General features: G+C 49.4%; 8 protein-coding genes across 8 annotated transcripts; 5 read left to right on the forward strand and 3 right to left on the reverse strand.

The window, feature by feature from the left end:
• Positions 1–460: 460 nt before the first annotated feature.
• FPRO_11064 (uncharacterized protein) lies at positions 461–1,525 on the forward strand (the record flags this gene model as incomplete). Its single annotated transcript, XM_031232096.1, has 1 exon — positions 461–1,525. One exon carries the CDS (start codon positions 461–463, stop codon positions 1,523–1,525), a length of 1,065 nt encoding a protein of 354 aa, XP_031082067.1.
• Positions 1,526–1,655: 130 nt separating this feature from the next.
• Positions 1,656–2,496, reverse strand: FPRO_11065 (uncharacterized protein; the record flags this gene model as incomplete). Its single annotated transcript, XM_031232097.1, has 2 exons — positions 1,656–2,177; positions 2,230–2,496. The coding sequence occupies 2 exons, from the start codon at positions 2,494–2,496 to the stop codon at positions 1,656–1,658; spliced, it is 789 nt and encodes a 262-aa protein (XP_031082068.1).
• A 914-nt stretch (positions 2,497–3,410) lies between these two features.
• FPRO_11066 (uncharacterized protein) lies at positions 3,411–5,379 on the forward strand (the record flags this gene model as incomplete). The annotated part of the gene is made up of 3 exons (XM_031232098.1): positions 3,411–3,549; positions 3,606–4,414; positions 4,465–5,379. 3 exons carry the CDS (start codon positions 3,411–3,413, stop codon positions 5,377–5,379), a joined length of 1,863 nt encoding a protein of 620 aa, XP_031082069.1.
• A 541-nt stretch (positions 5,380–5,920) lies between these two features.
• On the forward strand, positions 5,921–7,201 carry FPRO_11067 (related to thermotolerance membrane protein Dlt1; the record flags this gene model as incomplete). Its single annotated transcript, XM_031232099.1, has 1 exon — positions 5,921–7,201. The coding sequence occupies one exon, from the start codon at positions 5,921–5,923 to the stop codon at positions 7,199–7,201; it is 1,281 nt and encodes a 426-aa protein (XP_031082070.1).
• Positions 7,202–7,662: 461 nt separating this feature from the next.
• FPRO_11068 (uncharacterized protein) lies at positions 7,663–8,298 on the forward strand (the record flags this gene model as incomplete). Its single annotated transcript, XM_031232100.1, has 1 exon — positions 7,663–8,298. The coding sequence occupies one exon, from the start codon at positions 7,663–7,665 to the stop codon at positions 8,296–8,298; it is 636 nt and encodes a 211-aa protein (XP_031082071.1).
• A 529-nt stretch (positions 8,299–8,827) lies between these two features.
• FPRO_11069 (uncharacterized protein) lies at positions 8,828–10,800 on the reverse strand (the record flags this gene model as incomplete). The annotated part of the gene is made up of 5 exons (XM_031232101.1): positions 8,828–9,636; positions 9,686–10,102; positions 10,160–10,227; positions 10,283–10,381; positions 10,433–10,800. 5 exons carry the CDS (start codon positions 10,798–10,800, stop codon positions 8,828–8,830), a joined length of 1,761 nt encoding a protein of 586 aa, XP_031082072.1.
• A 7,902-nt stretch (positions 10,801–18,702) lies between these two features.
• FPRO_11070 (putative sepB protein) lies at positions 18,703–21,323 on the reverse strand (the record flags this gene model as incomplete). The annotated part of the gene is made up of 2 exons (XM_031232102.1): positions 18,703–19,410; positions 19,464–21,323. The coding sequence occupies 2 exons, from the start codon at positions 21,321–21,323 to the stop codon at positions 18,703–18,705; spliced, it is 2,568 nt and encodes an 855-aa protein (XP_031082073.1).
• Positions 21,324–21,714: 391 nt separating this feature from the next.
• Positions 21,715–22,995, forward strand: FPRO_11071 (uncharacterized protein; the record flags this gene model as incomplete). Its single annotated transcript, XM_031232103.1, has 3 exons — positions 21,715–21,752; positions 21,805–21,973; positions 22,021–22,995. The coding sequence occupies 3 exons, from the start codon at positions 21,715–21,717 to the stop codon at positions 22,993–22,995; spliced, it is 1,182 nt and encodes a 393-aa protein (XP_031082074.1).
• Between the last annotated feature and the right edge of the window lie 3,709 nt (positions 22,996–26,704).

Raw genomic sequence — 26,704 nt, forward strand, 5'->3', positions numbered from 1 at the left:
ACTTATATGAATTGTCATTAATAATCAATCTTGGCTATTTTACTGGTTGCTTTATCAACTTATAATGAGAGTTGCTATAAATAATGAAGGTGCCTAACTCAGAGCGTAGTGCACAAGTCGAAGAGCAAAGAGTTCATCCTCAAGACTATCAAGAGGGTTTGAATCATGCTATACAAACGGACTCTGCAAAGTTAATACTAGCACTGATCATTTGATAGTACTTGGATATATAGGGCACTCGTAAATATATTGTTCCTTACTGTTGTCCCGTACAGTGGTTCTTCCTTACCTAACTACCAGCAGTACTAGTCGAGATATTCAACGATGAACCGTTAGCGCTGATTGGCTGAGAACTCAGAAAAATAGCCCCAGTTTGACCTCATGTCATGGACTTTCGAGACTCACTCACACCAGCACCAAGTCCTCCATTGCACCCGCAACCACGGTGTTAAGGGTCAAAATGTCCCTAATAAGAAGAACTGCCCATTCCATGTCGCCTCAGGCCAGGCCATCACTCTCAGCCATTAACACAACACGCCGAATCTCACATCCAGCCATTCTCAGCCCATTAACTTCATCGCCATGCGCCAACCGCAGGAACTTCTCTGTCGCTTCTGCGCTCGGTGAGACAGTCACCATGACAGCCGATGCCCTCAGCTGGGCTCATAGCGCTGGCGTGCCGTGGTATGTGGCTATACCACTACTTGCTGTGGGCGTCAACGCAACCATCCGATTCCCTCTTCAACTATACAGCGCTCGTTTGCGGGAGGCTAGAAAACCATTGGATCCTCTTATCACAGCTTGGACTCGTCGGCATATGATGGATAGGAGCTTAAACAACCCTGAACTTCCCGATCGTGTGAGATCGCTTCGCGTTGCAGGTGCAGTTGAAAAGTCAAGACGGAGAATATTAAAGACATGGGGTCTCCAGCGCTGGAAAAGTATGGCACCTTTACTTGGAATGCTTCCCTTTGTCACCATATCTGAGGCTCTTCGAAGGAAATGCGGTGCACCCCTGGGTTGGATCAGTCACAAGATTGGCCTGGGTAATACTGGACTCGGGCCCTCGAGCAGCATGTTTGACCAGTCCTTGGTGGACGGAGGCTTATTCTGGTTCACCGATCTAGCGTCTGCGGACCCTTACTACGGGCTTCCTGCCATCTGCTCGGGTATTCTGGTATGGAGTATATGGGCGAGGATGCCCAAGGAACAAATCCAGGCACTATTGCGAATCCAGCCCCCAGGCGCAAAGATGATGGTCGCCTCCAGACTACAACAACTCCTGGGCCGTGTCATGCTTATGATGCCCCTACTGCCACTCCTCTTTGCCGATCTGCCAAGCGCCATCTTCCTTTACTGGGGTACATCATTTGCGCTTACCCGCGTCAATGACTTCTTTATTCAACGTCTTGTTCCACCAAAGACGTCAGATCTGAGGGCACCTAAGCCATCCAAGGAATTCCCTTTCGTGCTCAAAGACCAATCACGGATTGCAAAGACATCTGACAAAAAAACAATTGATTAAGCGTTCATCTGTAACTATCAATGTAGACTCATGGGGAAAATTCGATGTATAGGTCCCTAGAAAACTCCAATAGACGCCTCAAGAACAAGAACAGGCCACCCATAATCGTCAGTCGCTGCGCTCTAAGAATCTAGTCAAGGACAATAGCAAGAATAACAATGGTCAAAATGACGGCGAGGATCAGCAACAGGCAGCAGCTCTTGTTGCGGGCTGCCTTCTGATACCGCGCGGCCTGTCGGTTCTCAACATCAGCTTGCCGCGTGTCGTCCCGGACGTTCTCAACATTGTCTGCGATCGTCCCAAGCTGCTCTCCCTGCTCATTGACGATTTGCGCCACCTGTCGGAAGAGAACGTTCAAATCGCCTACACCCTGCTCAATATTGCGAATCTCCTCCTCGCGCTCGATGATGAGAGCTTCCTGGAAGTCGACTTCGTCTTGGGGTGCGAGCTGGGAGACTTGCTCTTGTTGTTGCAGCTGCTCAAGCTGATTGCCGGACTGGGGGCCTTCGGCGGATTCACCCTCCTGTGCGGCACGGGCGGCGGTAACGGATGCGCGCTCCTTCTCGAGGGCTTTTCGCTGGAGGCTTTGGAATTCTTGGAGAGCTGCCTGGAAGTCGCTCGAGACCTTTGTTTGCTCGTACTTTTGTTGTTTCTGCATACAATTAGCATGCGACAATGACCGAGACGCATTTTCATCATAGTACCGTCAATTCTTCCCAAGTTTGAAGGCGCTTGACGCCCTCGCCGATCTCTCTGCACATATCCCTCGTCTTATCCATGCTATTGTGAACTCGCTCCCGCAGGCGCGGGGTATCCTTACGTGTGCCGAGCACATTGACATCGTTGGCGAGTTTTCGATTGTTGCTGAGGAGGGCTTGAAGCTTGCTCTTGAGGTCGTATTGAAGGGCTTGGAAATCAGGGTCATCGCTATAGCCGGCGCCGCCGCGCCCGGATTCTAGATCGTACGACATGGTTGTTGTGATGATGTAAGGTCGAAAGGAAGAGTTGCGTGGATGGAGGCTGGGCCCTTGACTCTGGACTTCAGCCGGAAAAGTGGGCCGGGACAACCTACCTAACGTAAGTCTGGTCTAAATACAGAGGACCTTAGAGAGAATGAGAAAAGATCCTAGGACTTTGACCCTAAGAGATAAAAATATTTAGGTAGTTTAGCCTAAGCTTAGGAGAGTCTTTGCTGAGTTTATTTTGGCATCTTCTTCTATTGTCTCGAGTTTTCTTGTTCCCCAAAGCCCGGTCTACAAGCAGAGTCACTAGCCAAAGAAGATGGCTGGTTTTTGTTGATACAAGACAAGAAATCAATGTGAACGCAAAAGTCAACTCAGGCGTTTTGATCAAGAACTCACTTGCGGTCGAGAATATCCTCCAAAACGTTGAGGAACAAGAGGGAGCGAGACACCAGACCTGCTGCCTGGTTCCAGTACGGTTTCGTTAGTAGATCTTAGGGCTAAGTGATAGAAATACTTAGGTACCTTAGCCTAAGCTTAGGGGACCTATTACTGAGTCTATTATGACAGCTTCTTCTAATTATTGTCTAAAGCTTTCTTGTTTTGCTGCCTTGTTCTGAGGTGGCTGAGGTTTCATTAGTAGTTACGGATACAGCGCCATGCAAACATACGTAATTGGACATGCATCTCAGCCTAGCCAACCAGAGCGGAGCCGGACCTGATGCTATCAGCACGTGACAGATAATGACGGAGCTTGGACCTTAGCGTTTCTGCGATCGAGTCGTTGCTGCTTGGAGATTTTTATTATTTACTTGGGGCTTGAGCTTAGAGCTTCCATTGTGAGTCCCTCTTTGAATCAATCCACGACATCATCGCCCAACAACGTCTCGAGCCCTTCTTTATCCTGGGGATGCGCTGTCAAGATGGCGCCTACCACGGTTAGAAAAGCGCCTTACAAGGACTTTCTACAGCCTGCTCTTCACAGACGATTCACTTCTACGGCGACTGTTTTGCTGCTCGTGTCCTACCTGCTGGCGGTCGTCCTGGACGGCTGGAAATCTTGTAAGTCAAATTCATTTGAACTTGCACTTGCGCCAACACTAAATCCCATTGTTTAGACTTTTGGTCTTGGTTTCCCATTGGCCCTGTTGGTGTACGAACCCTCTTCATCTTCACATGTGGCCTTGCGATCGTCGTTCTCCGAATAGCAAACTACCACGTTGGCCTACGAATCACTGGCCCCGGCTTTCAGACCCTTCGCAACACAATCACTCAGCTTCAAACATACGAGACTTTGTTCTGGTATGGCTTCTCCAGCCTGCTGTTTAGCCATGTGTTCCTATGGGCAATGCCCAAGGCGGCAAACCTCTCTTGGATCACGTACTTCAGCGGTGACCGTGCGAGACTGAACGAGAGACCGCTCTTCTTGCTTGCGTACATGGTCTCATGTGCCATCACGCAAACCTTCAACCATTACCGAAAGGACACCGATCGTCTGGTACTGGCATCGTCAAAGGGCAAGAACGAGAAGCAGCCTGACGCGTTGAAGCTCCTGATTACTGCAGTCCCAGCAACATTTGGCGCTTCTCTTTCCGGTGCCGCAAGTGCGCTGCCTGTCGCCTTGATTCTATACTACACCATACTGCGATCTTTCATCTGGGGATGGGCGCTTATGTTCTTGCGCATCTTCTATAACCTGCCAAAGACCAACATGCTCCCGCCTAGTTGGCCGAGCGATCTTTGGCTTCTTTTCCGATGCATAGAGGCTGGAACTTTCGTGCATTTGATATGGAACATTGGTAACTTTGCTTTTTCGAAATTCATGGTCAAGGAGCCCCTGAAGAATGGCAAGCCTCTTACCTCTGAGTCCAAGGACCCCAATGGCAGTCTTTTGAACGGTCTTAAGAGCAAGAAACTCTCGATCAAGGTGAGATTTGTCACACACGCTCGTTGAACAGTCATTTTAATCGTATCTAGGCATTTGCGATGTGGGAGCTTGCAATCATTGCGCAAGGCTTTGAGACCCGTCGACAGGCTATCTACGAAGACATCGATCGTAAGGATGGACCTATGTGGTCCCAGGTCTACACCATCTGTATGGAAGTGGTCAAGTCCATCGAGACGCGAATTGATACCTATGGCAAAGTTCCTGATGCACCACCCGCTGCGCCGGCTCCGGAACCCAGGCAGCGAGTATCCGCTCCTCTCCGCGACGATCCCATCTTTAACAGTCGAGGGGCTTCCAAGACGATGCTTGGTGAGGTTGAGAAGCGATTAGGACAGGCCGCACTATCCCCTGGCGAGTCTCCTATGTCCAACTTGAGCCCCATCGCGAAGAAGACATGGAAAGAGGCCAAGGACCGGGTCTTGACGAAGGAGCAGCAGGAACTTGTTGCTCCCGATCACATAAAGAGCCAACTTGAACACTGGACTCTCCAAGTGATGGAGGTAGACACTGTGGCTGCCCTTTTCCAGCAAGATTTCCGAACCCAATTTGCTGCTGCGGTGCTGGGTACCCCATACGCTGAGCCTACACTTTGTATCAACGCGATCAACGTGCTTCACCATCTCTCAGTGCACAGCTTGGCAGAAGATCAATTTGGTAATGTGCACAGAGATGTGCCAAGCATTATCCGAACCTTCACATCAGTAATCAAGAAACTGGAGGCCTTCCGCCTGCACTTCCCACTGCACTGGACTGATGTGTCGGGCAAGAGGATCAGCCCTGAGGTGGAAGAAGTTGTGGAAGCTCTGAAGACTGCTTTGCAACAGGTGCTGGGCAAGTTTGAGCCTTATAGCAGCGACCTTAGACTGACACTCACTGATATTCGCTTGGCCAAGGAGGCTTCTGCGACTTCAAAGAAGTCTGAGATGGCAGAGGTGGCGCGATAGGTCAAAGGACGTAAAGCACAGGCATATCGGGAAGGATATTAATGTATTATGATACCATTGTAACAATTCGGAACACGATAAAAGCAATTGAGCAATTATTCCATCCATGGATCTAATAATAGTATGTATTTATTGCAGGAGCTTCATATGTTGAAGCTAATACAGTGCAATTAAAGATAGTGGGGCCGCCGTTGTACCGTATCAAAAACACAGTGTCCGCGCCCAACCCACACTGTAGCTCCAAGGGTACTCGCCAACTGCCAACCTCTTCCTGTCCAACTCTGGTTACATCAATCGCATCATCACCAAATAGGTCCGCCTTTTGGACATGCCATTCTCAACCCAACCCCCTCAACAACTACAGTGACACCACTTGCTCACTGTAGCATCTTCATTCACTCGTTCAGCTTCTTCTTTAACCTAGTCATGTCCCACTCTTCGTCCCTTTTCTTATTATACTCACGACCCCGGTCATAGCGGCCTTTGGTAGCATCGCAGCGCATTCGTAACTGCGGCTTTCTTGTGCCCATGGACTAGGAATATGGCGTCTCCCGTTTCTCATCGACGGCTTGTCGCCTCTATCGTCTACCGAACTCTCTACCTTCTTCTCTACGTCTGCCTTCTAGGACTACTAATATCCACCCCTGCCGACGCCATTCATCGCTCGTTCCAAAATCGACAGCTCTACAACATCTGGATCGTCGCTGCCGCCTACGTTCTCGCCATTGTCATCATTTCCTTCGTCTTTATCACCCGTCTATACATCAACAAGACCGATCTTGGGTCGATACCGAAAGGATGGGTTCCAATCGAGAAGGGGGATCTTCGCTCGGCTGTCTATAAAGTAATTGCGCTGGGTCTTGGGCGAAGTGCAGCGATCGCATACGAATCGCGCCCCAGGCTTCAAACAGACAACACGGCCCCGGATGATGAAACTGTCGAAACAAGGGTTAAGCTGGGTTTTGATGGTCCTAGTGGTCCGGCGGAGGAGTTGGTGGTGGTGATCCCTCGTAAAAAGCCTGTTTGGGGAGATATCGAACACTATGGATGGTCCTCACCCAACGCTCCGGATTTACCGAACCTCGAGTACACCACTGTCTTCTCAGAACTGCCTAATTTGATCGAGGGCAAAGCTTTGACTCTTGCGCCACCTGACCCAACCTCCGATACGAACCCGCCTTTGCTGGACCCAGACGCTGTAGCTCTTCTGCAGCGAACCGCCAATATGAGCCTGCGCGATTACGTAGTTCACCTGGCTGAATTGGGGGTGATCGAGATGGATTCAACCACTATCGAGTTTCTTTCACACTACGAATATGCACGCTTCTCGAATCGACCAATTTCCAATGCTCAGTTTAAGGAGCTTATGCATCTTTTTGCCGAGATTCTTCGCGCCATGGAACCCCTGGATCCAGATGTTTTGGACGAGCAAGACGATGCGTCCTCACCCTCTACCGATGGCGATGACGATACTAGATCAAGGCTGGGCACGTCTCGCAGTAATCTGGCTCCCTCCGACGCTAGCATCAGCAGCTCTGCTCGAATAAGGCGCCAGCCATCCACGAATACCTGGAATGTTTATGAGACTGCTCCTAACAGCGTGAGGAGCGGATTTACAGGGCCAGGGTCCATATCACGAAGACTTAGCAATAATAGTCTTGCTCGAAGTCGGCGTCATTACCCCTTGAGCCAACCATCAACCTCTAGCCTTCGATCCAAATCATCAGTTAGCTCTGGGTCTGTTATTCGACTTGCGACACGGCACGACTCAACAGACCTGCCTTACGTCCTCAGCTTGAGAGATACGACAGCTAGCTACTAATGACTTGTTTTGGGGGCCCGGCGAATGGTGTGGCTCTTTACGTTTATGAATTTATGACCCAAAGTATTATCACAGTTACAGGATAGAGATTGTGTAATTTCCTAATCTTAGTTAATTCGAGTATATATCTTCCAAAATTATTATATAATGCAGTAACTATTGAAGCATATTTCCTCTAATCATAGCATGTTACGGATTGAACTCTTTTGTTGAAGTCGAACTTCTCGTCAGGGACATCGGTGCCAGAAGCGATAAGATAAGCATCCGCATTTTTTGTCGCATGTGAAATTATTCTGCCAGATACTCTCCACCAACCCCAAACATCACCAATCCTGGTCAGCTGAAGCAATGATAAATTAACTCTCGCAAACATCCCTAATTACTTCAGGGCACTTCTCTACACGATCTTCTTCGGATTGCGCGCACCAGCATTACTACAACTAATCGCGACAAAAGATACAATGGCACCTGAAGCCCAATCTTTCCCCGTCGCAACAAACCGCGATGCAATCGCAAACACTCTTTCACTGCTCCTCGCCTCCAGGACGTCCATAGGAAAATCGATGCCCCTTACTCGTGATTTACCGCGCAAGCAACGCACTCTACCAGACAACAACGATGAGGATCTCACTCGCGGCGCACGACCAAACGAAGGATTAGGCTATGTTCCAGAGAAGAAAGACGTTCAAAAGTTTGCAAACTCAAAAGAGGAGAGAATGCTAAGGGGCAGGTTGAACAAAGATGCCAAGGGCAATCTGAAGAAGAAGGCTGAGGAAAGTGAGAGCGAAGATGAAGCTGGACGAAGTGCCCTAGGCAAACGAAAGAGGCCTCGAAAGGAGAAGGAGAAGGAGGTTGAACCGGAGCCGGAGGCTGGCGATCAGACTTCTCCTGTTACACCTGAGGATAAGGAGACGAACGAAAACGGGGGAGAGGTCGAGGTGGATGCGGATGCGGATATGAAAGACGCTGTAACACAGGATGAACCTATTTTGGGCGGTGGGCAGACAGAAAAGAAGCGGAAGAAGAAGAGCAAGAACAAGAAAAACAAGAAACAAAAGACCGCACCTGGGGTAACAGGGGGAGAGGCAGAGGCATAACGTTTATATATATCAGTTTTATATCAAGATACCCACAATACACGCAGAGAGTTGACATCATTTCACAGAAAAGGGAGATGACAGGATCAAATTTAACTTGCTTAGAATAATATTGTCTTCTGATGGTATATACATGCACCCACCATGCAACTCCTCCCAAGAATTCAACTTCCATCTCTTAGGTGTGCCGAAATCTGCCCCCTTCCTTTCGGCGAGGACTAATGATTTCCATGGGACTAAACAAAATGCCCACCATGGTATCCTGCTATGCTTTGCGCTCGTAATGAAGAAAGCCTCCGTGACCGTGTTCTAGCCAGCTATCCGATGTCCTCCTATACTCCAAGTAGGCGGTCTCTTCGCCATCAAAATCCAAAGTATGTTTATGGCCTAATGTAATGCCGATGAAGGGAAAGTAAATATCCATGTACAGAGCCCGTGTATGTGTATGTACGTATATGATGTATTGAATCTCGTCGTCCATAGTTTAGGTTTCAAGAGCCCACAGTAAAATCAGGGTTAAAGGTGTGATTTACTGCATTCGCTTTCGCTTCCTGTCATCGTCACCTCGGGGGTCCTCATCCTCGTCTGATCGCTCGGCAGTGTCACTGGGATTGAGGATATGAGCCATGCTCCCCCTTCGAGTAGGGGGAGCTGAATGATCTTTCACGGCAAGGTTCTTGTTCTCACGGCCAGCGGATCCCCACGACCAGCCACCGAATGTATCAGAGCCACCGCCAGAGCCATTTGCAAATGGAGGGGGTGGCGTTGTTGGACGTGAGTGAGGGTGTGTTTGGGACGCAGCTTGCAACGAGTAAGTTGAAAACGATTCTCTGATCCGTTGGTCTTCCGGGGCTACACGGCTAGGCGAAGGTGGCCATGCTCCAGAGGGTGCGCCAGTGCTGAAGGGAGAGGGTGCTGGCTGCCAGCCATGGGCTCGAATATCGGCTGCAGTGTGACGGCGGGCCAGGCTGCCGGGGCCGGGAACAGTCTCAACATTGGATAGAGGATGAGGAGCAGGAGGCGGCGGAGGCGGTCCTGTACGTAACGGGGACGACTGCGTAGTACTGCTTCCGCTGATGGAGCCATATGGCCTGCGAGTGCTGCTAGATAGGTTGGAAGGAACTGGTGGTTTATAAAAGTTCTGGCCGCGTGCGGGGGGGACGCCTAGAGCAGGGCCTCGTCTCTGGTCGTCCTGGGCAAGCTGTCTGGGTGATACTGGGGCGTTCTCGACATTCGCAAAATATTGTTGTCGGCCGGTGTAAGGTGCCTCCTGGGGTGGTTCGTCGAGTGTCCGAAGTACTTCAGCCTGCCTTTGCATTTCGCCCTGTAGAATAATGACTTAAGTCAACGTTAGCTATCGTTCGAGACTTCGCCTAGTAATACACACCTTCACGAGAGAGGGGACTCTCAGCCGGAACAAGAGACAGCATATGTCTTGAAAGCTCTTGATTGAAGTGAAGAAGTCGATTTACCGTGTCCATTGCGGCTTGGCTCTTGACATGCATATAATGAGCTGCCTCTTCGCTCCTCTGCAGGCGATTACTCAAGTCGAAGAGCGTATGCTCAATGTTGAGCATTCGAGCATCAGCGCTGTCAGGCGGGATAGGTACGGGCTCGGCTGGAGTGCCTGGCTGGGATGCTACAGGTTTGGTAAAGTTGCTCTCGCGGTGCACCAAAGCATGTCGACTGGCTCGGCGCTTGATCTCACGTAGTCCTACTAGGTCGCCGCGCTTGAAGTTACCGTTGCCATGCTTGAATTCCCAGAGAGTTGTATCAGGGTTTCCAGTGTGGAAAACATCGCGTTCTTTGCGCAAGTTAGCCAATGCGATTACTCACAATTCGTGTGTGTTCTGGTACTCACCCTTGTGAAAACCGTACATGTTCAGCTGTCTCACGAACGATGAGATATTGGTATGTTTGAAATATTGACTAGAAGGTATTAGTCGAGTGCCAAGTAGCCAGTTTATGGATGTATTGGACGCACGAGAGAACTTTTGAGAAGTCGGCCGAGGGCGACATGACGAAGCTTTCAGCGCTTGCAGACCATGAAATCAAGTGTTGAATGTTGGGATCTTCTAGCATGCTGTCGCTACGTTAGCAAGCTATCGTGAAGAGCTTGGCGGCGCGGTCTCACTTGTAGAGCTTATGAATGAAGGCTGTCTGTACGATTTTAGGCTGGTGTACAGCAGCAGCAGCCGGCGGGGGCGCAGGCATGCTATTGGAATTATTGGCATTATTGTTTGCGGCGTTGTTGGAATCGGGAGCGGGAGAGTTCTTGGGTCGATCGTTGGATTTGCCGTTGGCATCGGAATCGGAGTTGTTGTTGCCAGTAGAAGATGGCGCAGGTGATGTGATCTCCATGGGATCGCCGTTGCTTGGAGGAGACATCTTGATCGTAGGAGTTGGTATAGGAATAATGCGAGCACCCATTGACTCGCTATGGGGAATTGGATTCGAATGTGGGAAGGTCTCAGTCCTGACGGCCATGTGCGCTGTAGCCATGATGATTAGTCGACAAGAAGGGTCATGTATGTACAGACGAGCCGGCAGACGAGCCGGGATCAGGGTCGACAGTGCTTGCTATCTCTTGAAGAAACGAAAGATGCAAAGAGAAGCGAACAACAAGCGAGGACGGAAGGAAACGGGGTGGTTAAAGGATGGAGTACATAAGGTAGATGTTGGCAGGGAAAGTAAAGTAGGTAGGAGGGTGAACACAAAGCCGGCCGATAGGGGTGTGAAGGAATGAGGGTGTGTAGCGGCTAAACTTTGAGACGACAACGTAGGAAAGGAAAAGAGTAAGGTGAGGTGAGGTAAAGCTTTGTAAAGGGAAGAGAACCCGGAGACAGAGACGGTATCGCGGATGCGAGACTGTGGATCACAAGCCGAGAGACAACGGGGGAGGAGGCGATGGAGAGTGGTAGCGGAGTCGGGATCGGAGCCGGTCTTGAAAGAGATATCTATGTACCATACTGTGCATGAGATAGGCAACTTGCGACGTGATGCGATACAATGCGATCAATGGGCGCGGAATGGACTGTGCAGACACAACAGAGTGAAGTCTTCAAAGGCTTACCTCATTCTCAGGGCGCAAAAACGAGTCAGTGGTTGATGTCGCGCAGCGCAGTTCAACTCAACCCAAGTCTGTTCAAGCACTTCCCAGCGTTGGTAGGCGAAATGCGCAGTCCTGGGCTTGGGAAAGAGAAAGCTGACAGGAAAAGACAGGCGAACGAACGACAGAATGGGATGTGGTAATAGCCCAGACAAGAACGGCGATTTGCAGCTGGACCCGCCAGGTTCTTCTTGGTCGATGGTTGAATTGGTTAGACTGGCCAAGACCACAAGCTCTCAAACCCCAAGCCAAGTGCTTTAGGGAGGTCGGTCACTAAGGTTAGTGTTGGTTTTAGGTGACACCCTGGTTAGGATAGTTGCTGCTGATCAGCCTCGCATAGAGGCCTTTTCAGGGCTCTCGTCCACCTTCTAGAAGGCGGGGGGAGGGCAGGCAAGATTTTTGTCGCTGAGTCTATCTTGGCATCTCAGCCAGATGATAGGTTGCTCGGACAAAGGGCAAAACCACTGCAGGGACGTAAAGATAGACGAAACACTGGACAGATCCCTGATAGCGTTCGATACAGCTCGGCGATGCCGCGATGATCAAACGTTTTGGCTGTCTTGATGAAGAAGTCTTAAGCTAGGTTTGGTTCAACCGTGGAGTCGAAGCTGTCCCGTCCAGTAATGCTCAACTGACGAATCGTCAGGGCTGCTGCTAGCAACGACACCTACGTGGGAACAAGCGGGGAGAGCTCTCAGTTCAGGACAGGGCCGAAAAAAAGATTGGCGAGTGGCGGTCGGAGTAGGTAAAGGGCTGAGCGCCAGAAAACAGAAAACAGCTTCTGTGCACTGTGAAGGAACAGACGGGAATGTACCTGCTGGTGGGTAGTGAAAGTGGTTGCACGGGAGTTTAGGTAGGGGGCAAAGACGCTCTAGCTAAACCCGAGTCAATGGTTATGTGTAATGATAGGAAAGTTGCAAGGTCCTGTTGAATGAAGGTCTCGAAAAAGACAGAACGAAAGACAGGAGGAGGGGAGGAGGGAAAGAATCCAGGCAAGCTGCTGGCAGGACTGATTTCTTTTTCTGGAACTGCAAGGAAGCCGATGCGATCAATATCAACTGGATCCATGCGCCGGGGTTGGAAATTTGGGGGCATGGCTAGCAAGGAGTCCATGGAGATAGAATGGGGATGGGGATGCCACTCATGGCTACCTACGGAGGAGAGTAGGTTAGCCCAGCTGAGATCCAATCGAAAGCAATGAGTTGAGTCTCCAAGAGAAGCCCACTCACACCAACTCCAGCCTCTGGCCTTCTGGGCACCCCCTCACCCGCATGGGCATGCATCGATTGTTGCACCCTCTCTTTCAGACCCTTACCTTATACTCACTCCAGACGTCCCACGCCCAGGAACGGACTTTACAAAGTACGGCAGCTTGGTTTCTCATGCTATCACCGTTTGGAACAAATTTTAACTGCAGTGACAAGCTGAAAGACAGAGGTCTCACTTCTGCCAAATGCAGCCATCCGTGGTTCTGGAACACTGCCCCAAGTAATGGCATAACCCATCATGGCCTCATGATTGGAATGAAGTTCCAGCGCCCAGGCTGAAGGAACTCATCAATCGTCTCAGTGCGACAACCAAGACTTTGACATGTCTAGTAGATGGAACAATGGTAGAAGCCGGTATAGCGCCGCCAAGATCAACACCCGCTTACACAGTCCCCGAAATCTAGTGGCGGCTTCAGCGACAGATCTGGGATAAAGAACCCGTCAGAGAAAGTTGCTCCAAACGGTACCGGAGATGGTAAGATAAAGCTTACCTGAAGAAAGGCCCGGAACATTCAACATCCTTTCCACGACGCCATGCTGCTCTCATACATGGTGTGGCAGCCTGGCGTCTGGAAACGCCGGGAGGCAAAGTGCAATGTGTGGCGCCCAGCCTCGATGACCCGAAGAGGGTGTCTCAAGGGGCATCGACAATACCAGAAAAGTAAGAAAGAGGAAACTCAGGTATGTTGCAGCAGTCAATAATGGCCTAGACCATTTTTTCTGTATCGGTACATAGATGCACCAGTGGATGCAGCGAGTGTGCATGTGGAAATGTTGAAGAAGCTTAGAAGGCGTGGCTCGTGACTGGGTACTATATTGATCGTCCCCATCAAAAACTCAAAAGGTTTTCCTTTCTCCGTGCCTGAATCCGAGAGCCTCGTGGTCCAAAACCATAGAAAAAGCCTCAACGTTGCTGCATATGATGGGTCTCTGAAGGTCGATCATTTAGTCGGAAGCAAAGCCGCGTTGCGAAATCGGAAAGGTGGTGCATGATCGTTGTCCATGCCATAAGAAGCAATAGCTCTGATGCTACGTGATAATGAACCAATACCGACAAGTGGAATACATCAATCGTCTTTGGACATACAGAATACTCTTCTCTGGTTCTGCGATAAACCGCTAGTGTTCATCATAATGCGTAATTACGGGATACAAGAAGCAGTAAGGAGTATCATCATCTCAGGTCAATCTTTGCTCGGACCCTCTGCTAGTTCTTAAGCATGACAGGGCTCCGCATGTGGTACCACGGTGAGGGTGATGTTGCAGCACTTGATAGAAGTCCTCTCCAGGATCGCGAGATAGTGCATCGAAGAGACGAGATGGCGGCAGGGCGGGCGGGTTCTAGTAGTGAACCGGTTGGGTAAATGGGGAATGGATCTGAATCAACATGGACGGCCCGGATGACCCTGGCTCAACAAGTCTCCCTGTTGGTCGACCCTTGTCCAGCTGGGTACAGTTTCCGCAAATGGTAACCGAAGAGTTTGTGTTGGTGGTTGAACGAATGAAAGGGGCTCTAAGAATTGTGCATCTTCTAGTACGGAGTCGAGCCTCTCTCCCTATCTGATGAATAGCCTCTAGGAATGAATATCTTGGTGGTGTGCTTTTTGCTCCGACTTAGGCTTTGAACGTAACTAATGCAGGCACAGACAGATGTCACATGGTTCTCGTCCTTCATTCGAGATTACTATTACCTAGGTAAGCTCCTTCCCTTTCGTCGGGCTAACTGAGGTTCTTTTGTTCCTCTTGGCTTTACCACTGGAAGGTGCTTAACATTGGCTTCACTGAAAGTCCTTAAAAGCAGTCTCTGATTTCCTAGCTGGGCAGGAGACAGGTGCACTTTCTTTCCCAAAGTTCCCCAGCCTATCAGATGCAAGACCTCTGTGTGCTCCGTGCTTTCCTGCCCGTGGTCCGGCTTCTACTCCGTGGCCCGTCGCCCGTCGCCCGTGCGGCCGTGCCCCGTGCTTCCTTCCCGTTGTAAGGTACTTGGCTTGGTTGCTTCCATTCTTAACGCTAATATCAACTCAGCCTTCATGTCCATCCAAAGAGCTTACATCTCTAGTTCGGCTCCTCATCCGCAGTGAAACATGCAAAGTTTACGAAGATAAAGATACCGCTTCAACATCCAAACTCATATGTTAGACCCGACTCTTTAAGGTGAGGCGTTCAGGACTGATTCAAGCCCACAGAGTCAGAAATCGCCTAGAGAAACCATCCCTGCAGACAGCTTGTCGAAGTTATGACGATCCGCGAGCCACTTCAACTGTGATCAAGGGCCTTAGCTCTCTCCGCTAGTCAAACCTTGGCGATGGCGTCTGTTGGCCTCAACAACCAAATCTATGGCTGCATCTCGGACAACTTCCCCTAGCTAGTACCCAGGCCAGGACCAGACGAAAAAAACACAAGCCAGGGGATCAAAGCGGGATCCAAAAAGCAAACTACCACGTTCTCTGTCAACGGCCGACAGAGACCGACCGTTGCCCACAGCGTCCGGAACCTGCAACCTTGTCTTTTGACGGGTCCTAAGCTTGATTCTTAAACGGGCATTCAGAATTTCTTCGTGTGTTCTCTTGAGGTTCCTTGAGTAACTATTCTCAGAATGACGCCTGATAAGTGAAATTTAATCCTCTCGTCTTGGAGTAGGCTCACCAATGTTCCACAACTTGCTAAGCATGGGCAAACACCAGCAACACTCTAAACACATCGCAATCGTTTATTATAACCACTGTGTTCTAGATCCTCCTGATTAATCAGTTTCTCGTGTAACAGCTCCACAGATCCAACAGGTTGGCATTTTAAGTTTGTTGTCTGATGGGGCACATGGGTCTTTGCGAATATCATCGACCGGCTTTTGAACAAATGCCGTCAATGCATCAGCTTTCCCCGCAACAGGTATGTAGCATCATCAACGGTTGAACATAACCGAGCTGGCGATTTGCGAGATGATGATGACTCGTTCTCATTCAATTTGAATGCTTACTACACTATGCTGTTCAGTCCCGAAAACTTTCCCGCCTCAGGCCCATGATCTCTAGCTCCGGTGATAGCGAGAGCCAGTGACAACCGCGGAATGAAGAATTTTCAGCTTCAAGGGGAAAACGAGCCTGTGAGCTCCAACTCCTGCTGATGTCTAGATTATAGGGGACCAAACATTTTGTGTGTTGACAAGTACAGATCAAGCTTTGATAGGCTGTTTGTCCCCGTTTCGCGTACAAAGGTCATTTGTCTCTAACCGATTTGAATTTGATCGACAGCAATTTGACCTTATTATTTCCAAAGGTTAACAATCTACAGGGTTCACTGCAGGTAGCTATTGAGTTAAAAGTCACAGGCTCTTGACTCATGTAGACTGTACACGCCCCCGACTTTACAATATGTTCTGATATCAGCAACCAATCAATGCCAGTACGGCTCTCAACCTCACGCATCTGCTTCAATGTTGAGCTTCACGACATTAGCAATTTGAAGAACCAACAACTTAACAACGGCACCCTGTCCATTTCAAATTTCCAATAGTATAAATTTTGGATACTCGTGGGAGCGTTCCACAACAGGCCCGTAACTTAGGTAAAGTGTACCAAATGGCAACACCACTGCATTCAAGGCCTCCATCTCAGAGCCACAAGCCCCCACTGCGAGCAAACCACGGCTCAAATTCGACTTCAGACCATTTAAGATTTGACGCCGGTTCGCCACCAGCTTCAGCCAGCGAACCCAAAGCTCACCACAGACCACCATCCCGAAAAGAGTGGGATGCCAAGCCTCGGACCGATGAGTTGGTCTTTTTAACAGCATTTTTAGAATACAAGTCCCCTGTGTCGGAGGAGGAGCTCATAAGGCGTCTACTGCAGGGAGTTGTCATAGGGCCGACTTCAGCAGCAACCCGAAAATGTTCGGTCCCTCAATATCTGTTCAGGAACTCGGAACTGACAGACTATGTACAACCCCGTTGGAGGATCGAAATGCAGTTCTGGCATTTTACCTTGATAGATATACGGGCACAGGAACTACACCTGAATCTTGCACTAAACCTTCTGTCAGTTGCTCTCACAATAGGATATATTGCTATTTGATGAGACATTGAAATGATGAGAATGCAGGATCAGACTTAACCTGACACCCATACGACGTGGTTCTTATCCGTAGAGCACTTTGTCCTTTTGTCGGACTGGGCCCATCATCTCTGTGATACTTGATGCGTCTCAGGCCCAGTACAAAAGCAAAGCGTCTATCACTTCCCCAGTTTGCACGACCAGATCGTCCCGTCCCCTGATGCAAGATCCCAGCGTATCGAGCTTCAATCTTTGATGACTGACTAGTGGCATCTAGCTAGGCATTCGCGATTCAGGACACGGTTAACTTTTTCCCAGATTACGCATGAAATCATGACTGCTTATCTTGTAATAAACTTGTTCAACTCTTCTCATCGGGCGTCGGACATGGCTATGGCGCTCTGTCCGAAACGGGATGATAATAAAAGGGGAACGGGCTGAAACAGGGATGCATTTCGGCTCATGTTCAAAACCCGAGGACATGGATGACAGGGCAGCGCACGTCACTCCCTGCTGTAGTACCAACTTGAAGTTGGCCGTGTTATGCACGACAGAAACTGCATGAACGCTAACAGGTTCTGTGGTTATCGAAATGTTCGAGAACGATCCAAGGGACAGTATCGGTTCCTCCGATGGCAGGTTTTATGGCACTTCATATTCGCCGCGTACCTGAGCCACTCCGCTTTCACTACAAATCTATGCTGATATGGGCCGTATTCCGAAATCTAACCCTGTCTGTCGGTATTAGCTCGACCTTTTGGGATGGGCGCCTCCGGCCGAAATGCCTTTGACGCTCGCCATATCCGACCTTTGGGCCGTTTCCTCAGAATTTGTACAGGGAATGAACATGTTTTCGACTCACATGCTGGTAAAAGGCTAGCTTTGCTTGGACTTCGGCAGTTGATTTTGCTGCAATACCTGGTTCATTAAAGACCAAGACACTATCGTTTGACACTGAACCCGTGCACACTAACGATGTTACTCTATCCATGACGCCTTGTCAACAGAAAAATCTCTGTTCACGATTTATTCCTTGTTTTGGAATTCCTTCTCTTTCGGCCGGACCGGGTGCGAAGCCACGCCAGCATACGTTGCGTCTCCTGTATCTCCGACAGTTCAACGTTGCTTGCTGACGGGAGAAAAAAAAATAGTCAAAACTTTCAGGGTATCATGATCGACATCGACTCCCGCGGGTACAACATCCGTCGCATTTCCACAAGGGGAGAGCAAAATTTTGATATGATTAGAAATACTCGACATGGTACATCCATGTATTGGCAACGACAGTCAACCCCTGAGTATTAACTCCTCTTGGGCACAGAATGAATTGACTATTTCGTGAGTATTTTGAGACACCAACTTGATATGAGTCCAAGTTATAGAGATACATAGTTGTTAGAGGAAGCTCGGCCAGTGGCAATTTCGAAGCACTTAGCAGTTCTAGTTTCCATGTATATCGAAGCTACCATGACTCGCCATAGTTTCAATGGGTGAGAAATAGGTTGTCCCCGGGGGGCAAGAGAACTTCTGACGTTAAGCTCACTGGTCTAAATGTCTATCAAGATATACTAAACTTACCCAAGTCTTCTCAACACTTATGATAGAGGGCCCAAGTTTTCTTGCCTCTCCTAGGTTATGTAGGTTATGTAGGCATATCAGCTGAGTCGGCAATAATTTCGATTAGCAGTAATTTCGATTAGCAGTGTAGTGTCTTTTTGAGACATTGGATAACATGACGAGTCTGCTTTCCAACAGTTGCAATGGAAAGGACAGGAGGCCATCACTCACTTCATATCGAAATCGTGATTCCTCAGCGATAGCCACAACAGAGCTTGAAATGAAGAGACAATTGGTCTTTCTTGATATATGATGTTCATTATCTGTCATATTCGAACCCGAACGACAAGATCCTATGCTCCTCCAATGCTATACATAATCCAAATCCATATCACGACCTCGTCCAGGGTCATATTTGACACTATGGAAATTCATCGTCTTCCAGTCCTCCAACCCGTTTCTCACCAAACTCACGAATCTTTTCTCCCAAGATCGTCCTTCCATATCTCTCTGCCACTTTACCAGCAGCGTCCATCATGCGGCCTGTACGATCCCGCATGAGCTGTACCATCTCCAATGCCCGCATGCCTCGCTCTTCGCCTTCACGACACTCAACCGCCAGGAGTTGTAGAAGAGTCTTGTCGATTTCGAGTTCAAGGCGTGAGAGCTGCGAGCGTAATGCGTGGCTGCCTGATGTAGCCTCCATGAGATCTCGGAGCTGAGCTGCCCCCACGTTATGAAGCATGAACTGCTGCTCGAGCTTGCGAGTTTCTGCAGAGCCATCATCTTCATCGTCCTTATCTTCATCGCCATCGCCCATGTCAAGATCCTCAGATCCTTCTCGGGCTTTTCGCTTCGAGGTCTTAGGTGCTGTTGCTATAGGGATGGAGAAATCGAACTCAGACAGAAGTGGACGAGGGAAATAGGGGTACTGGTCACCACCCTTGAGAATGATGCAGTGGAACTTGTTATCGGCCACTGCAATAGGAAAGTAGGACTCGTTCTTGCGGCCTGATGCTAGACGGTCCATCAATTTCGTGTCTAGAAGAGGCACCCATGATGCCCTTGATGGCTGGCGCCAGTGAAGAAGTGTAAGTAGAGTGCCTGTTGAGTCGTAGATACAGGGGTCCTGGATCGTGGTCAGTCTGGTTCCTTATAATCAGTCCTACAGAGAAAACTTACACCATTGTCCGAGAAGAAGACGCTCTTCAGTGTGGCGCCCTCAGGTAGTGCTACTGTATCCTCATTCTGGCAAATCTCATCTCTCTTGACATTCTCAATGGTGTATAGAAGGCGAGTATTACCATCGGCGCCCATGGGTCCATTACCCATAGTCAATACATAATCTCTCCAGCTTGCACATGTCACCATCGGTGTGCTCTTGGGTCGATATACGCGATATGGCATGCCGAACAGGGTGTATACACGCACGTAGTTGGCACTCGTTGTGACTGTAATAAAAGACTCACTCAAAGACATGGCCGTCACAGCTTCGTCCTTGGGCAATTCAATGCGCCAGTCATGTCGTTGCGTCCATGTCTCGTGTGGTCGGTAAAATATGACTGCAGGGGCATCATCTTTAGGTGGGCATGAGAAGAGTGTGCCATGCTCAGCCAGGCAGGCTTTATCGTAGAGGAAGGTATCGCTAAAGTGAAAGTCTCGATGGAGTTCGTGATCGTAGAACTCAACTGTAACAGTGTGGTGTGAGTCCTGATCAACTGTCCAGACGAAACCAATCAGGTTCAGACAAAGGTACTTGCGGTTCCCTCGCCAGGGAGTCGCTCCAGGTTGGAATGCTTCATGGTATTGAGGCTCAAGCATATGGCGACGCTTATTTGAGGTACCATAGCCATCATCACCGTCCCGGGGTCGTTTCTGGCCTTGTCCAACAGTGTATCCAGCGCCGTCATCGTCCTCCACGAAGTCATCATCGCCATATCCATCTCCGCCTTCCAGAAATGAGTCGAGACTTCCAAGTGACTCCCTTCGGGGTCTCGTTGGCAGACCCTGTTGCTTCTGGCCGTTGACTGGGGGCGGTCTTCGGTTCGCAGATAACTCGGCAAGAGGGTCGTGGATGAAGGGGGCGGGTTGTGTGGCCAATTTTAACAGAGGCGAGAACTGGTCTGTCAGGAAGTCTGGGTAGATGTAGACTTCACCATCAGTAGTTGTAAAGGAGACGATGTTCTTGGTAGGGTGCCACACAATGTCAATGACATTAGAGTAGTCGTATCTTGCAATGACGGACTGTGTCTTGGTTTCCCAGATGAGGACCTTTCCGTCTTTGCTCGCCGACGCCAACAAGGCACCATTGGGCGACCAGGCGATGGCAGTGATATCAGATAAATGCCCGTTGGCGAAAGTTCTTTGTTTCTCCCAATCATTCTTGGAGATGATCTGGATGTCTCGAACGGGTGTCGGTACGGCAAATGCTCTACCGTCTGGATGCCATGCAACGCGTGTTGAGGTCTCGCTGTCTCCGTCGATAGCGCCAATGATACCATCCACCTTTCGAATCAGCTCTGGCTCTTCGGCTGTGAGAGAATATACGTAAACGATTCCATCGGTGCCAGAAAGTGCAACCAACCGCCCCTGAGGATCGAAGCTAACATTTCGTACAGCGCGGGCATGCTCTCGAAGGTGCTTGACCTGTGTGATGTCCTTTGTGTTTACAATCTTGACGCTTAACTCGTCACTTGCCACAGCGCACCATTGACGATCGCTAGACAATGCAACATCGCGAATTGGCAGCACAGTTCGGGTAAGGAAGCGCTCAAAGGTATGAGTCTCGAGGGAGTATAAACTGACGGTGCCATCTTCAGAACCAACGACGAAGAACTCGTCACCAGCGGCAACAGCCATGTTCTGTTCCTGACAATCATCGATATTGATCGGTTCTCCATCAGATCCTGTTTTGTAGAGACGAATCGTGTTGTTGGAACCGACTGTGACGAGACGAGTTCCATCGGGAGTGTAGGCGCAGCGAGTAGTTCCTTGTGTATGGGCGGGCCGAGGCCGTGGTTTAGAGGCGATTGTCGAGTCCATAGTCGTCGATGTGATGTTGTTCTAGTCGTTCAAATCAACGAGCAATGGAATATTTGCTATGTTAGAAAAAGGGCGATCGATGATGGGTGATGGTTGGTTTAGAAGTGGGACAGGCGTTTCTCTGGGAGACGCGTCTGAGCGCGTCGCAATTAAAGTCGCGGAAAGACCCCGCGCCGTTACAGGGGATAGCTCCACTGAAATTCACCTCCCACTCAAATCCAATATCTCCAACTACCTTGCCTATTTTATGGTTGCCTACTAACCTAACCTAGATCAAGAGATAATACCTTGAGTTAGACTCACGACAAGCACAGTATCTACCACTTGGGCTTGTATTGTGTCTCAGTACAAGAACCTGTTTCTATAACACGTTTAAAACTTGGTCTTTGAAATGCAATCTGCAGACCGTGATCACTTCTTCGAGACAGAGTATGTACAACCCCATCTCCTATTACAAAGTTATAACCAACCCAACCTACAGTGCTGTTCAAGCTTCGCGGCAACGCAAGGCTGCCAAGGCAAGCAACAAAAATGGCGACCCTGTAGTTATGAAGTCCAAAATTCTGGCAGCTGTCCCAGATCCTGCTGCACCTCTCACTTCTGTGTTCATCGCTGAGTCTGCTGGCGCTGTTCGTCGAATTAACCTCGAGGTATGTCTGAATACTCTCACGAAACTACAAGTACTAACCATTTATAGACCTCGGAGACCAAAACGACTTACCGTGGACCAAAGGCCCCTGTAACTTGCCTCGCAACAGGAGGTCAAGAAAACAAGACTGTTTTTGCCGGTTCGTGGGACAAGGACATCTGGTCATGGGATATTGAGACCGCCAAACCTGGCCGCAAGTTCAGCGGCCATGACGACTTTGTAAAGACCATCATCTGTGCTACCGTCTCAGGCAAGCACATTCTCATCAGCGGAGGTGCCGACAAGAAGATTTTCGTCTGGGACGTAGAGTCAGGCAAACGACTACATACCCTGCAAGATCCCACTACGACAATGCTTGCCGTCCAGCATCTTGCCATCGATCCTGTGCTCAGCGATCCTACCACTGTCGTATTTGCCAGCGCAGGTAGCGACCCGCACATCCGACGGTGGAAGGTCACCCTGGACAGTTACAAGCAGCTGCCCGAATCTTTCTCCGACCGCCCCGATGCTGAGCGACTTACCATTCAGGAACACGAGACCAGCATTTACCGACTTGTCTTTGACCAAATGAGTGAGGATGCTGATCTCTGGACTGCCAGTGCTGACGGAACTGCAAAATGCCTGGCCCGTTCAAGGAACTTTGTCGCTGATGACACGCTCACACATGGGGACTATGTGCGAGGTGTTCTCGTAACAGACCAATGGGTCATCACGGCAGGCCGCGATGAGAATGTCAAGGTCTGGGACCGCTCATCTGGTAAACTATACTGCACATTGGTTGGCCATTACGAAGAAGTTACAGACCTCGTTCTGCTCCAGGATACCGACGGTACCCCTCGCAAGGTTTGCAGTGTTAGTATCGACGGTACTGTCCGCACATGGCCGCTCGGGAAGTCTGAGCTTGACGAGGTCGTTGTCAAGATCCAGAAGGCTGCAGAACCCAAAAAGGAAGAAGAAGAGAAGGGCGGTAATGTGTTGACGGCCGAGGAAGAAGCCGAGCTAGCAGAACTCATGGACGACTAGACAATAGCAAGACTGACATGACTTTCCCACCTTTCAGAATAGTTGGGCTCTGACCGCCGTCTTTCTCACGGTCGGTCTGGTGTTGCTCAAGCCCCTGAAACACTTGCCATGAGTTGCGTACCGTGCCACAGAATTTCAGCTCAACTTTGTCTGCAGAACATACGACGGAAAGCCGCATCCAAGCCATGTAACCATAGGTCTGAACTCGCTGTTCCGAGCCACGATAGCCTGGATCGTGTCCTGCGTGTCTTAGACTCCGTGTGCAAGTGCTCTCAGACAGTGGCCTGTATTGGCGGCACCTCTCCGTTTCCATGTGCAGATACAAACACTAAAAACTAACCTTGTATGCCGCCTTGTGTTCATTTTTAAGACTTAATGCCAATGGCCAACCAGAAGGACCATGGCTACACCAAAGAGGAATATGTCTCATATGGCTCTGACGTGTTGGCCACTAATTCCTTGAACTGGGATACATCGATAAGCTGTGAAGAAAAAGGAATTGAATTTCTAGGTAACAGGGGCATGGCAAGTGATGAAATCTGTTATCACAAATGACAGGATTTGATCCCCAGCGCATCACATACTCGTCACGTTTTAATTATCCGTGGTGCTTGCTTTTTATTCAGCCGCAAAGCTCTGGCCATAACAAACAGTGGTGATAGTTTGCTTTCTAGCAATTGTCTGCCGGCATTGCAGGGTCTATCCCGTAGGAGATATGCAAATACAGCTTTACCTAAACCCACAAAGAGCGCTGGTATAGCTGAAGACGGCTAAAAACACAGAGCACCTCCCTTGCACATTGATGTTGTTTTGTTCAAACGCAACACAGAGCAAAGACGGCGGGTGTCTCAAGCACTCACTGATGCACTCAGCCTGGTGTTAGGGATTGCTGCCGGACTTGAACTCAAAATTTCGTCCTGTGAAACCGCGAAGTAGCACAATTCATTAAGCGAACCTGATTCCCGTTTTGAGCTTCGAAGTTCCCGTGGCTTACACGGGCAACTTTAACTTGGAAGTTTACCACAAGCCGAAAGCCTGAGGATTGTCAACAATAATGGCACCCAGCTGGTCAATGAAGATCTTTTCCAGATCTTCAATGTCACCGTACCATTCATTCTATGATCTACTCAACTTTCTTCATGCACTGTAAATCCAACGTCCGATCTCTATCGGCCAAGACTGGCCCCCTTGGTCACGAGCGTGATATACTCAAACATCCTGGCCACTCCCCAAGATTGCAAATTTGTTAAGTTTGCGTATGGAGTACGCTGTCCCTGGCTGTCCATTCTCCGCCTCGCAAGTATCCTGGACCCTGTTCAGTGACGATTGTGTTCCAAAGTGGATCCGTTGTCACGCCGAGTATACATGTTAGTTCACAGTATTCATAAAAACATAATCGGTATGTGCTGTGTTATGTTTTTCGGGAAAGGGAAACACGCCCCCTTTTTACCCACATCGGCGTCATTTGTGAGTGATCATTGTCAGAACGAGCATAAGCCATGTTCTGTGGGAGATGGGTCGTATATGAGAAAAGTTAGTATGCTGAATTGAAACGATAGCCATAAGCCATAGGCATGGCACGCGTTATGACGATGCCTCCCAAACTTCGATCTAGTAAGACATGCAGGCCCCTAGTCCGAACAGTCGGAACCCATTGCTCTCTACCAGCGTGCACTGCATGAGCAGCAACAGTTCGCAGTATGCTTGGCTTCTGCAGGATCGTAAGGTGCTGCTGCAAGACGGGATCATACTCCAAACTCCCAACCCTCCTTCTGACAATCACGAAACGATCGTTGTTCGGTCTGGTCCAAGATGGTCCAAGGAGGATCGGTGACTAGTATTGCTGCGTCCAAAGCTATCATCAAGTGGTTCTGAAGTCGTTTCCTTTGTCTTTCTAGGACTTGGCAGGTCACACTATCAAGCAAACAACGGTAAGTGGGGGTCAAATAGCCGCGCGGTGCGAAGCGTCTCGAGGTTGATGTCAATGCTACCCTTGTCGAAAGGATCTAGTGAGATCGCGAGACATATGACTGATTCAGATATCATTACGACGCTAAAAGTCTGTTCGATAGTTGCAGTCACCTACTACGTCTTGTATAGACTGCCGCGGATGGCGCTGAGCACCACCTGTATACGGTAAATGAGGTACTTACCAGGATCTTAGATCCAAAGCTCAACCGCCCCATTTTGCATGCTGATGAGCATTGTGGATTTGGGCCAACGATCGCCATTTGAGAATTTCGGATTTTCGGAAGATGATGGCCAAAATAGAATTTGAAACCCGTTAATTGACGTGGGGGGATCGACGGTGTATTGAATGGCCCACATTGCCAGAAGCTATCCACAAGGCTTGATGTATGTATTTCCTTACCTTGCTTTCCCTTTTCCATTGATTAGTTCAAGATTGAGTCGAAGCCCTTGTGGTAATTGAAATAGCAAACACTGCAATGACCCCCCTTGCCGTGCAACGCTTGACAAATAGGATTCGAGCCGGTTGCTTCCTCGCCCTGTATCGTGTGTAGCCGCAGTAAAATGCCAGCTTAAGCCGACTCAGTCAGCTTGAGGGCTTTGCGTGGAAGCCGAAAATGGGCTGGCTAGTATGACATGAGAGGCTGCAATACGCTCAGTGTCCAATGCCAACTACCTACAACGTGCGACAGCTATTTCCGGTTTCTGTGTTTCATGTTTTAGCTTAATATTTCTTTTGGGGCTTGAGTCTTGAGAGGGATCGGGTAATAACAACCGAATAAATGATAATGGCTGTCGGCGATATGATATGTTATAGAGGGGTCAGCTCTATTGTGCATGACCTAATCGCGACCGAAATCTATACATACATGAGTTGAAGACATCATGAAGGGATAATGCGTCTCAGCTGGGCCTAGACCAGATCCTGGATCATGGAATATCCTTGACGGGAGCCCTTGCATTGTGGGACTGGGCCGTGAGCTGCAACATGGAACATGGGACATGGGTGCTGTCGATCCCTGTAATTTGAGCAAACAGTTTCTCTGCCCCAGACGCACGACACGCAAGGACCTCGCTACCTTGTGTATTGGTGCTACGTATGCTGAGTGGTCTCACTGCATACTTGGTAAATACGTTGGCGGTAAGGGAGAATTACTGCAGGTGCCCGATAGCTTGGTTCCAAGTTGCGAGCAGGCCAGTCCTGTCCCAGTCAGCCTGATAACCCAGCCGGCTGTGATAGGATTGGCACTCCAACAGCACGGAAATGGACCTTGATATCGACCTCGAAGCTTGGACCTCCCATCCAGTTCGTATCGGCATTGTTCTTTTTGGCTCCCTCAGGAGGCTAAACAAGCCCAAAAGCAACCCTGCAGTGACGAGTGATTAACTGGCGGGATGGGTCTCGGTGTCTCTGCTGTTCGTTCGTCGGGGCTCGTTCGTGGATGTATGGAGACCCAACAGATTCTCAGTAAATCGCTAGAGTGGCTTGCTTTTTTGCTGCGGTAGCCCGATTCTTACAGGGTTCAACAACAACCTGAAATCCTGGGCCTAGTATGGAGACTGATGAACGAGTTGGAGTGGAATTATAGGAGTCGGTATCCGTTGGCAGTGGAGAAGACTGGCGACCTGACCTGCAGCTTCTAAGAGCATGCACCACTTGCACCACCTGCACCTGCCTTGAATTAGATATTAGTCGTAGCTGCCTCCAACTTCCAGGTCGTTCTTTCTAGTTTACATCCCG

This window comes from Fusarium proliferatum (assembly GCF_900067095.1).
Source record: "Fusarium proliferatum ET1 genome assembly, contig: FPRO_scaffold005, whole genome shotgun sequence".
Taxonomy (NCBI): domain Eukaryota; kingdom Fungi; phylum Ascomycota; class Sordariomycetes; order Hypocreales; family Nectriaceae; genus Fusarium; species Fusarium proliferatum.